Source organism: Lissotriton helveticus, chromosome 3_1 (genome assembly GCF_964261635.1).
Source record: "Lissotriton helveticus chromosome 3_1, aLisHel1.1, whole genome shotgun sequence".
Classification (NCBI taxonomy): domain Eukaryota; kingdom Metazoa; phylum Chordata; class Amphibia; order Caudata; family Salamandridae; genus Lissotriton; species Lissotriton helveticus.
The window spans coordinates 1192482726-1192495016 of NC_136061.1; the positions used below are offsets into that span (position 1 = coordinate 1192482726).

Genomic DNA, 12291 nt, shown 5'->3' on the forward strand with positions numbered 1-12291 from the left:
TTGGGGCTGGAGCAGTTAGGAACTGCTCTGCGAGGGCAGACAACGAAATCCTGGTACAATTTTTTGATTATCTAGGGGTTAAACAAACCAATAAGTTCAAGTGGGAACCCCGAACTAAACATGAGCTTTTTGTTAGTACAACACAGATCTAGAGCAATCTTATGATTGCACAACAGAGCCCGTTCCCACTCAGTTTCCCCTGCTCTTGAAGAGTATCGTGCCAAGGCTCAAAGCACTGCTCTCTTTGGAGCTGAAATATTGAGCTATGCTGATCTCAAGAAGCTCTCTATAGCAGAGAACAACATTTATAGATCCCTTAATTCTGATCTACTTAGAAACACACTTTTCCCCCTTTTCTTCGATATAGGAATCAATAGAATTTCTGATGTCTTGCAAACTGAAGCCCTTAACTTATGGGATACGTTTGTGGTCCATTCCAGAGCGGATTGACTATTGGGATTATTTAAGGGAATTGCTGCATGAGTAACGCTCTGAAAGTTCCCTGGCTCAAGTTTGCATTAAGTTTGTTCACAAAGTTAGGCCTAATTATATTATGGGATGACCCTGGGAGTGTCTGAAAGACTGAGACTGTTGGTCTAAAATCCCGTTATTGGGCATTTGTTTGTGAACAATACATGAAGAATGTGGAAAACGGGCATTTTTTAGTTCCAGAAAATGTTATTAATCATAAAATAAGGTGACAATACATAATAAAGCAAGAGAAATGAAGGAGAGAAGGGGGGGATGGGGAACAAAGAAAAAGTGCATCATGGGCAATAAAAATAAAAATAAGGGGTACAATAATTATGCATCAGAAACAGGAGCAAATGAGGACAAAGCAGATAATAATGCAGAAAAATACAGGAAGTGAAAAGGGTATCAGGGGGGCTTAGGAACCTCCTGCTGAGCAGGCCGCGGACAAAAAGAACGGGTTACACAGTTATCCAAATACAATGTAACAGGGAGCCATAGGTCAGCACGCTTGGTTGCCAATTGGGCAGGAAAAACAAAAGCAGTATCAAGTCTATGATTGTGGCAAACATTATACCACCAAGCTTTAAAAGAAATGTCAGAAGAGGTCTTCCAATTGATAGTAATCTGTTGGAACGCAACAGCCAAGAGCAAATCAACAATACGAACATGTAACTCAGTCTCCTCCCAACAGGGAGAGAGGCTCCCTAGAAAGATATGAGTGTGAGACAAGGGAATACATGTATGGAAAATTACATTAATTTGAGCCCAAACCTGCAGCCAAAAATCGTGTACATGTTTACAAAGAAATAGCATATGAAACAGAGTAGCGTGAGTTGAGGAGCAGGACCAGCAAACGTCTGAGACAGTGGAGAACCTTTTGTTAAGGGTAAAAGGAGTATGGAGCAACCTGTTATAAATGAAAAATAAGGATTGCGTCAAGGACGCTGCTCTAGACGTTTTACGAACCTTTGTCCATATCTTGTCCCACATGGATATTGGCCAAGACACAGCAAGGTCCTGTTCCCACTGCTCCTCAACCTTAGACTTAGGTCTAGCAGATGCATGAGCATGAAGATGCTTGTAAATGATGGAAGCTTTAGGAGTGGTATGCAAGAGAGAATGAAGTCGGAGAGCAGGGTCAGGAGAAGTGGAGGAAGGTGATGCCTGCAGGAGCCTTGTGTAGACCTCCATTACAGCTGTTTTAAGTAGAAGGTATTTGGGGGCAAAGGATGAGGGTAAATCAAAGGAGGAACAAAGAGTGTGGAAAGGTAGAAAGGTATAATGTGAGAACAACTGCGAAATCCAGAGCAACCCTCTGGTCCTCCAGGATTTCCAGTAAAAGGGTTTGTTATGATTTAAAAGATATTTGTTATGCCAAATAGCGGACGAGAGAAAGTCAGCTGTAGTCATAGGGGGAGGAGGGTTGGAGGATAAAAGGAGCTTCACAGTGAATTTATGAATAGGAGTGGGAGTCGAGGAGGGCTTACGGGAGAAGGAGATATACTCAGCAAAGGAAAATGGGGAAAGGAGAAGGCGTTCAAGTTTAGTCCACAAAGGGCAGGGTGAGGTGGGATCCTGGAGCCAGAAGGAAGCTTGGTGTAGCAAAAAGGCTTTTTGATACGCTAAAAAGTCCGGAAAATTGACTCTACCTTCAAGAGCGGGGCGAATTAGTCTGGCAAGGGACATTCTTGGTTTCTTATTATGCCATAAGAAAGAGGAGAGGATCAAATTAATTTTCTTAAAGAATTTGGTTGGGATCGAAACAGGGATATTGGAAATTGTGTAGAGAATTATAGGAGATAACATCATCTTAATGGTGTCAAGGCGACCCCACCAAGACAAATATAGGGGATGCCATCTAGCTGTAAGGTCGGATATTTTCTGAGAGCACTTGGTCAAACAGAGGGAAATGGTGTCTGAGATGGAGGGAGTGATGTGCAACCCTAAATATTTAATATGAGAGGGACTCCAGGTGAAATTGGAAGCACTGAAGTGAGGTTTAAAGGTGAACTTCGTCAAAGGCAAAATCTCACACTTGTCACTGTTGAGCTTGTAGCCAGAAATTGAAGAGTAATTCCGCACTTCTTCCAGGAAAGCGGGAATGGAGTCTGTGGGATTAGAGATGAAGAGTAAAATATCATCTGCATAGGCAGCAAGTTTGATGGAGGATTCCGCAGTTTGAAAGCCATGTATGTTGGGATTCTGGCGAAGCTTGGACAAAAAGGGCTCTAAAGCGAGGTTGAAAAGGAAAGGTGAAAGGGGGCAGCCTTGGTGAACGCCTCTGCCAAGATCAAAATAGGAGGAGGGAAATCGGGCATTTAACAATGAAGTTCTTTGAGTATAAAATTAATCCTCATTTTAACCCATTCTTAAATATCATTGCACCTCCACTAGCCAAGCACTTGTATGTCTGTTTCAGATTGGTCAATTTACCCCGGAAAACACTTACAAACAGATGGAGTACAGGAGAGTACATTGATTTGTGTGCAGCTTGTGGATTGGCTCCTGAGTCATAGGAATTTATTTTGTTCTTCTGCGCGGTGTACCATGGTCTTCGCGGCAAGTGGATACATCCAGTGCGCTCGAACCTGTGGATCTCTCGATATTTGGTTGCCCTGAGAATTCTGAAAACAGACACTTTAGGCCCAACTGTATTTGCTGTGAGACGTTTCCTGCTAAATGTTTGGCACAAGGGAAGTAAGTTCCCGCCATAATTATTTTAGCAACAGTGCAAGGCGACCGCGGTGGAAAAGCGGCGGACGGTCTTCCCGCCCGCCATGGTCCCCCCCGCCATTGTAATATGGCGGGGGGGAAAAAAGGTGTCGGACGGGCAAGGATGGCGGACGGATCGCCACCGCCTGCATGGCGGTGGCGATCCGTCCGCCATCCTAATTGACTCCTTAGTATTTGTCCGGCAACATGTTTTCTGTTCTTGAAATAGATATGCCTTTTCTCAACTTCTCATAGCTCATGCACTTTATGCATTTGTATTGTTATACTACTTTGGCACTGAACGTACTATTTGCACTCTTATGACTTTGCACTTTATCTAGTTGTTTGATCTGCATGATTAATTTAGACATACTTTGTACTGTTTTTAATAATATGATGATCATATTGTATACCATTCTTAGCTTTTGCACGCATGTTGCACATATGATGAGCTAGCGGTTGTCACTACCTAGATGTTAGAGCGCATTTTATGGATATTTTAACGATATGTTATGTGTGTGCTTCCTTGGTCTGTGCTTTCTTTTAATCCTTTAACATTTGTTTTTACATAAAGCAATTGAGGTGGTAAAACCTCTTGCCTAATTTTAAACATCAATGTTCACACAAACTGTGTTTTTGTTGCTGTGATCATGAAGTATTGTTATTGTTTGCTTTGATGGTTTTGATAACCGAATAAATTAATTGACTGACTGATTTTAGAAACCATTGTGGGATATTTAATATTTATATTCAATTTATGTCATTTCAAAGGCAACAACCCCATTCTGATATTTGTTTGATAATTGACTGTGGTATATTATTTTTATAATTCAAGAAGTCACTATTGATTCGATTACTAGTATGTGTAATAAAATATATATAGGACAAATTGTTATAAGACTTTCTGTCAGAAAATTATGTGCTTTAATCTTTATCATACAACTCGAGATATCCCTCATATCATTTGCCTCTCCAAAATCCAAAAGGTTACTCCATAGTTTTAATATCCCATCACCCTTCCATATAGGCTTGATCGTCCTATTGCAGCACAATTTCTCAGTTCTTCCTTACACAGTTCAAAGACACAACACCTCAGGTCCATCTAATACCTGAAAAGTTTTAACTGCGGCTAAATCATAACAAAATATAATAGGAGCTCTTTTTGCAAACATCTTTTTTCATAATTCGAAGGATGTTCCATTCCAGAGATATTACGGACTCCTTGTGCATAATATAACAAGCATTTGCAATGCAATCAGTCTCGCCTTTGGGACCTTAAATGTATTTAGCTATGCAGCACATTAGCCTGGGTGCTGAAAAATCTACGGTTCTTTAATATGGAGGGAAAGTAAGCACCAAACTGCGTGACATGCCAGGTATGGGAACACATGGAGAGAGATATTGCCCTTCAGCAGGAAATGGTATAGTCCAAAGCGCTGTTTTTAATATAAAATCAGGGCCTTCGGGGGTTATATCACTGAAAATACAAGATTTAAATAAAATATTATTGTCTACGGGTGCTCATGGAAGACAATTTCTATGGACTGGAATATAGAGAATTCTAAAGTGATTCTGGTATTTTACTGACCTCTGCTGGTCGTTTTCAATCAGGAAAGTTAAATAGACGCAGTTGCCAGAATAATTTAAAAAAGAAAGTTCCTCAGCAGAAAGCCAACATTGTTTACCACATTTTGTGGCTATTGAGACAAAATGTGTGTGAGGGACACTAGGATCTAATAACAACATTAATCAAAATCAGTCATGCAACCTGTACCATTTAGTTTTGGTAGACTTTTTCTAAATTCTCTTTGGGATTAAAAATGCACGTAAATAAGGACAATTGTATTCCTTATTAATTGCACTCTAGTTAGCTCCAGAATCTATTTCTTTAATCCAATATTATGTATGCAAAAAGTAAAGTAGCAGCCCATAGACACAAAATCAGCGTGTGTAGTTTAAAAGATTGCATGTAGACTATTTTTATATTTATAAATATTTGCTTTTACAGAAGTTTTCAGGAGATTATGTAAAAATTGCATCTTGCTTGTCCAAATGTTTTAAAGTTCTTTTTTTTAAATAGCAGTTAAGGAATTCAGACTGGTTATACATTTCAAAACTGGGCTGTTCTACACTCAATAGGCTGGGCTTCTCAAGGCCATCGTCTTTTTGATTTGCCATAGAACTCCTAAAAAACAGTCTAAGGCGGTGGATCTATCAGGCAAATTTCTATTTCGCTTGGAGGTCAGAAAAATCCTTGTGTAATTCATGTACTTGCAAAACGAGATGTTCTGCGTGGCATAGTTTACTACCTACGGCGCACAATGGCCACACTCTTTACTCGCAGATCAGAAATGAGGTACTGTGTGGCAGAAGGTTTGCGCAAAGCCAAAAAACCAAAGGGGACAACATTGTTTTACATTATTTTCGGTGCATATCCACTAGAGATATCAGCATATGCTCTTTGCACCACATTAAACATGTCATAAATTGATTTCGCATTTTTTTAAATGTGTTTACATGAGAAGTTAAGGAAATTAATTTTCTCCTATTGTGTGTAATATGGCTCTATATGAATAAGAATGTATGTTTGAGACAAACATGACACAAGTGAGGCGATGTATACACATAGCTTTGCACTGATTTCCCAATCCATTTTCTCATTTTTGCCTTGGCGCAAACACCTTTCTGCAATAGTGACAGTGTCACCATTTCTTTGCTCCAATTTCAGTGCTGCAAATTGGTTTTCCCTTGTTTTTTGTCCCAATGCAAAGTTTATGTAATGTGGCTCCCCATGTCCACAGATGCTCACTGATGTTCTGAACGCCTCTTTAATACAAAGTTTTTTTGGTTCAGTTTTCAGTTGTGTATGGGTTGGCGCAGCCCAAACCGCGATCAAAAAAGTGGCGGAGGAGAACGTGACGCTGCCCTGCCAGCACCGCATGAGCCTGCTGGGACCGAAGAGTCTAGACATAGAGTGGTTGTTGCAGGTGTCTGAGAACAGCCAGAAAGTGGTGAGTTAAAGATACTTAGTAGTTCATATCACTCAACATAAAAAAAATATGTCTCATTCAAAGTTACTTATCAGTAGATGTTCAACCAATTTATATTGAATGTTCATGACCTGTTTTGGGATATTCCCCAAAAATTCTACACAACCACATAGAGGCAAGTGCACTGTAGTGCAATATATCTTTGTATAATTCATTTTTCATTAATATGGAACTTACACATTCATCATTTTAAAATACTTTGCACAATGAACGCCCACATAAATAACCTGCCAGTGTAATATGGCGGTGTAAATTGGCAGAGAGTAGGTATGTCTAATTTACATCTTTTTAAAATGTATTCAGCAAAGGATGGCATCAGCCTTAGGGCACCATGTAATGGTGGTGCAAGTTAGTGCAAAAAGCCTGAGAGATGCTTTTTGTAAGCGCAAAAGGAGTGCCAAGCAGGCAAATTAATACGGCACTGAAAATCATTGCACTGTTGCTGTGTCACCTAGTGAATGAACAACGGGTGCCAGGCTGGTACATCAGGGTTTGGTAGCATAGTCTCCATTTGCAGATTTCTCAGTGCCTACATTGTCTCCAACTCTTTGATTTACCAGCACTTAGACACTTTCAGCAGGGTGCAGTAAACGTTGAATAAAATACTTTTTGAACATAAATGAAATTCATCTAATGGTATTCGGAAGGAACTTTTCCGATAATTCATCCATTTTGCCAACTAATAGAAACTGCATTGTTGGGTTTAAGGATTGCCAAAAAACTTTTCCCGAAAATAATCATGCATCAAAATAATTCAGGGTTGCAGCACTCTTTTTGGATGGAGATTTAAAAGGTCATTTAGACCTCGCCTGGCATCCTGCATCCAGCCAGCTAAGTCAGCGGAGGCCCTGTTATCCAAAATTATCTTTATTCGGTTTCAGGTATTAAAACCATAAAAGTGCTACACAAACAAATGATGGCTAGAATGCTGAATAAATCATACATTCAACCCCAGTCAAGAGATCAGGGTTAAATCCATTGTTCTTTTGCTCACCATGCCACCCCAGTTTAGACTCAGCCATATGCAAATCAGTCTTGACCCTGTGCCTTATGGGAACAGTCCAGACCGAACTGCCAAGCCAGGTCCTCCCTGGACCGGAAAGAAGCATCCTGGTACCGGTTTCTCGATATTACCCTTCATCAGCCAGGCTAGCTTGAATCCAGGGGCACAGTGAGCAAGGGACCCACGTTTTGGCATACCCATCCCACTTAGGGTGAAAAGTGCTATGCAAACAAATGATGGACGGGATGCTGAATAAATCATACATTCACCCCCAGTCAAGAGACCAGGGTGAAAATCATTGTTCTTTTGCTCACCATGCCATCCCAGTTTAGACCCAGCCATATGCAAATCAGTCTTGACCCTGTGCCTCATGGGAATATTCCAGACCGAACTGCCAAGCCAGGTCCTGCCTGGACCGGAAATGAGCATAAAAGCATGAAAGCCCGAAACCGGTCCTAGGATGCTTGTTTCCAGTCCAGGGAGGACCTGACCTGGCAGTTTGGGCTGGACTGTTCCCATTGGGCGCAGGGTCAAGACTGATTTGCATATGGCTGGGTCCAAACTGGAATGGCATGGTGAGCAAAGAAGCAATGGATTTAGGCCCAGATCTCTGTACTGGGGTGAATATATGACATTGTTCTGCATTCTGTCCATCAATTGTTCTTTTTGCATTAAAACCATATAAGCACATGATAAAATTATGATTAAAAAAGACTGTCTTTACAGGAACATACCAAATTAGATAATAATTTGTGCTAAAAAAAGTTTTTTAAATACATTAGTACAAAAGCTCAAAGTTAGCACAATGAGTCACAACTTATACAATGTAAAATAATCAAACAGGTGAGCGAAATAATATAAAGTACATAGTGACATAAAAGGTGTAAGTGGGCAAGCTAGTTAATCACCTAAGCCTGATGGCAGATTTTAAAAAGTTGAGCACATTAAAAACAGTGCTACCTGTGAGCATTTGTAAAAAGATAAAAGCAGGTCGCACTAGCCTGAAGTTGGCCTTTTTCAGAATCAGGATTAAGTAGGACTTTCGAGGGGTATCATAGAAGCTGCATTACATCATGAAGTGGACCATGTCCTGTGGAGATTGTCCATCGGTGCCACAGGACAACAGGCTTGGCCCCTTACTCTGACCCCTCTGTTGGGCGAGGAGGAGGTGAAAAAGGTTGAACCGAAACCTGGTCAATAAAAATCTGTCATATGAGTTTATGAACCCCCGTAATTACGGCTCCACCATCTGGTTGGTTTTTAGCATGATGAAGCGATGTACACTGGGCTTCAAAAGCTCCCTCTCTTCCCTTAACACGGTCTGCAAGGCAAAGAAGGCCACCTTTAGGAGGTTCAACTCCCTCTTATTCATCAGATATGGGGTGGTGAAAAGATCTCCTCGCCCCAAGCTCTTTAAGCTCTCGTCAAGGTATTTGAGTCATGGCACACGGGAGGCATGATTGAGGGCCGAACACTCGTTTAAAATCACTTTATTCAGTGTTACCCCCTTGCCAGCCCAAATGTTTAACAACAGAGACATAGGGTGAACTGCTATCAGGTTAGTGATGTATGTCATACCAAACTCCTCATGTAACCTGAAAGAGGGGGTACCCTGAGGACCGGATCAAATCTGTCTCAAAAACGTATTTTCCACGGTTTGAAGTTCATCTGTGGTAGTATATCCCCATATTTCACTACCATATAGAGTCTTTGAGATACACTTGACCCTGTAAAGCTTTAATAAGCCCCCCATCTGTATTTTTTCCAGTCTGGAAGCAAATCTGAATAAGCCAGCAGACTCCCTAGAGAGGTCATTTTTTTATTATGGGTGAGTTGAGCCCCCATTTCATTTTTCATCTATCAACACCCTCAGGTATGAGAAAACACTTGATCTTGGGACCAGGGGGGACCCTACCATAAAGGTATATGGCCTACTGGGGCAGGCCCCTACTAGCATGATAACAGACTTGGAGATGTTAACCTTCAAGTCCTGTTCCCCCATAAACTGAACAAAGGAATTTAAAGGCATTTGCACTCCCCATTCAGTCCTGGCCTTTAAGACGGAGTCGTCTGCATACAACAGGACTGGAAGACCACGCCGTCCCGCCTGGGGAAAGTCCGCCTCGGTCTCCAGGAGGATCCTCTCCAGAGTATTAATGTTTATTTTAAAAAAGAAGGGAGCATGTGTGCAACCCTGGCAGGCCCCACTCTTGATGGGAACAGGCGTGAGACCTTCAAGTCACCCGAGTATCGAACTGCCGCCTTTGGTGTCTTGATGGAGATCTTGTAAGAAGAGAACTATGTCCCTGTCCACCCCTAGGGAGAGCAAGGTCTGCCACAACATGCACCTGTTTATGCAATCAAGTGCAGAGGAGAGGCCCATAAAGGCCAAAAAGATCATTCCAGACCTGGACTCTGTATACTTGTTCATTATCATGAAGAGGTACAGGCATTGCTCAATCATTGAATTGCAAGGGCAGAAACCATATTGGGCATCTCACAGGATGTCGTTCTCTTAACCACAGAGTCCAACAGGGAGATGGGTGTATAACAATGGCTGCTATCTCTGTACTATCTCTGTTCCCCTTTTTAAAAACTGGGACAATGATAGAAGTGGCCCAAGATGACGGGGGCAACATATAACAGCCGCATTGATAACAGAGGTAAGCACCCCTGCCCACCTGGTCCAAGTGCCTTATTACGCGTCATACCCATTATTCCTTGCTAACTTCTCTCTCCGAGACTGTCAGTGCTGAACTTTTGATATCCACCCCACAGGATGAGCTCTGAACCAGAGTGTCCCCAAACATATCCTCAAAGTGGCTGACCCAGTCATTCTCTGTGATGTGTGCGTCCAGAGATTTTGCTGGCTCTTCTCCCAGAAAAGGGCTGTTAGTAATTCTCCAGAACTTGGTGCTACTCCTGATTGTGCTAGCATCCATGAGCTTAACCAAGCATCCTCCTTCAAGGTTTCTTTACGTTTTCTGAGGGCAACTTTATACCGCATTCTGAGAGGTCTAACAGGCTTCTTTTTCTAGGGGCGGCATGCTGTTCCTCCTTAAGCCTCCCCGCCGCACGCAATCATGCTGAGTCAAATGATCTTGGTGCCCTACCTCGGTGGCTATTGGAAGAGGGGACCGTCATTAACTTGGTGATAGAACGAGATATGGATTCAAAAGCATTGAGAATTGTCACATCAGGCTGCAGCTGTGCAGCCAGAACGGTCTGGATCTCGTACTGACATCTGGCTAGGAGAGACTCATGAAGAGAACCAGAGATAATCTGCACCCATTTAAGCCTTCTACCCTGTCTGTTGGCTGTAGTTCACCTACTCCCCCACTCCCCTTCTTCAAGCCCAATGAGGGCCAACTTGCTTTGAGACATAACGGATCATGATCACTGTGAATACTTGGTTTAATCAAAAAGTCAGATACCAGATAAAAAAGAGGGGTGGAGATTAGGATAAAATCAATAAAAGAATCACTGCAATGCCCTTAAAAGTGGGAGTAATGGCCCTCTGTACTGGGCACTAGTGAAGAAAGGCGGGCCCCTTTAACCCAAAGGAATAAGGCACTGTACAGTGAAAATAGATTAAATACCTTCGGGTGGAATAATATAATCTAACCGTCATACAATCAGCATACCACATGTAAACCAGGTATTCCACTTTTCCAACTCACTTATCCACCATACAGAAGATTGAACCATATGAAGCTAGGAAGAACAATAAACACAAAAAATTTAAAATTACACAATCATTTATTAATCATAAAAACCTTATTGTCAGTAAAATAGACCACATAGTCCATGTACATTATATCTCAAAGATAATGAAACAAAGTTTGTTTAAAAGTTGTTATACAATACACATTAACCTCTTCGACGCTGATGACGGAACCGCTCCGTCATCAGCCGCGATGGCGCTGTGCTGATGACGGAGCGGTTCCGTCATGGCCCGCCCGACGCGCCTGCGCGGCGCTGATTTCGCGCCTGCGCAGCGCGTTCTATTAAGCGGGCGGGGCCATGACGGAAGCGCTCCGTCATCAGCACAGCTCACCCGAGGCTGGTGACGGAACGGTTCTGTCACCAGCGTTTGAGCGCCGCGCGGCCCCTCCGCCCCCTTAGCGCTGCAGCGGAATAGCAGCCGCAGCGAAGGTGTTAAAAAAGAGAGTGAAGATAACGTAGACAAATACAATGTGTCTTCGGAATTTACACATCCATCATGTAACAATGTCTGAAGCATGGAGCTCAGTAGATCCGCTCTTCCTAAAGCTCCTGCTGTTTACTTTATAGAGTCCAGCTACATTAGCCTAAGCCCAAAATCGCAAGCCAGGCAAGCAATTATAACTTCATGATTAAATGTTGCTTTCTGAGTGTTATATATCCAGAGGAGGAGTGGGGCAAGCCCCCCTTGATCAGTAACATAGACCAGGCCCAGCTCCTCATGCAGATATTAATGGGGTCTACCTGGACTTAAACCTATGAGGTGCCTGCAAAAACGGTTCTTCTCCCCATGAAGCTGAGTACATTCTCGAAAGCCCCATATTCCATCCTTATATGTTAACACAGGTAGACATTTCAACTTATACATTTCCAGCAGGGGAATCATTGGTTTGCTATCTACTTTAGCTGACACATCAAACAGGGCCCCCATAGCATGGTTAAAGCAGGGGCAGCGATTAGAGAGACAAGGCAGGAAGGTATTACAGCAATCAAACGTCACCCCTAGAAAAGAACATTTCATAACCCTAGTAATGTTATAACCCATTATAGAGCTAGGCTGACTTTCCTACTCTAGGGGCCATACACCATACGGTGGGTTTTAGTTGTATTCGTGTCTAGGTCCAAATTATCCATGAAAAGGACAACATTCTCAGATAAAGCCCTTCACTCATTGAGTGTTCTGGAAAGCGAAACCGCATCATCAACGTAAAGTAATGCTCTCACTGGAATGGAGTTCGCCATTGGTAGATCTTTGCCTTTAGCAGAAAGGAATGAATTTAGGTCATTGATATATAGGAGAAACAGGATTGGTGCAAAAACACACCCCTG

The 12291-nt window shown here is 42.3% G+C and overlaps 1 protein-coding gene across 1 annotated transcript in view; it reads left to right on the forward strand.

Annotated features, from left to right (window-relative positions):
- Window positions 1-12291, forward strand: part of CLMP (CXADR like cell adhesion molecule) — a 357508-nt gene that overhangs the window by 214423 nt on the left and 130794 nt on the right. The window contains exon 2 of the mRNA XM_078681828.1: window positions 6040-6197. Coding sequence (XP_078537954.1) covers window positions 6040-6197 — 158 coding nt within the window. The remainder of the gene's footprint in view (window positions 1-6039; window positions 6198-12291) is intronic.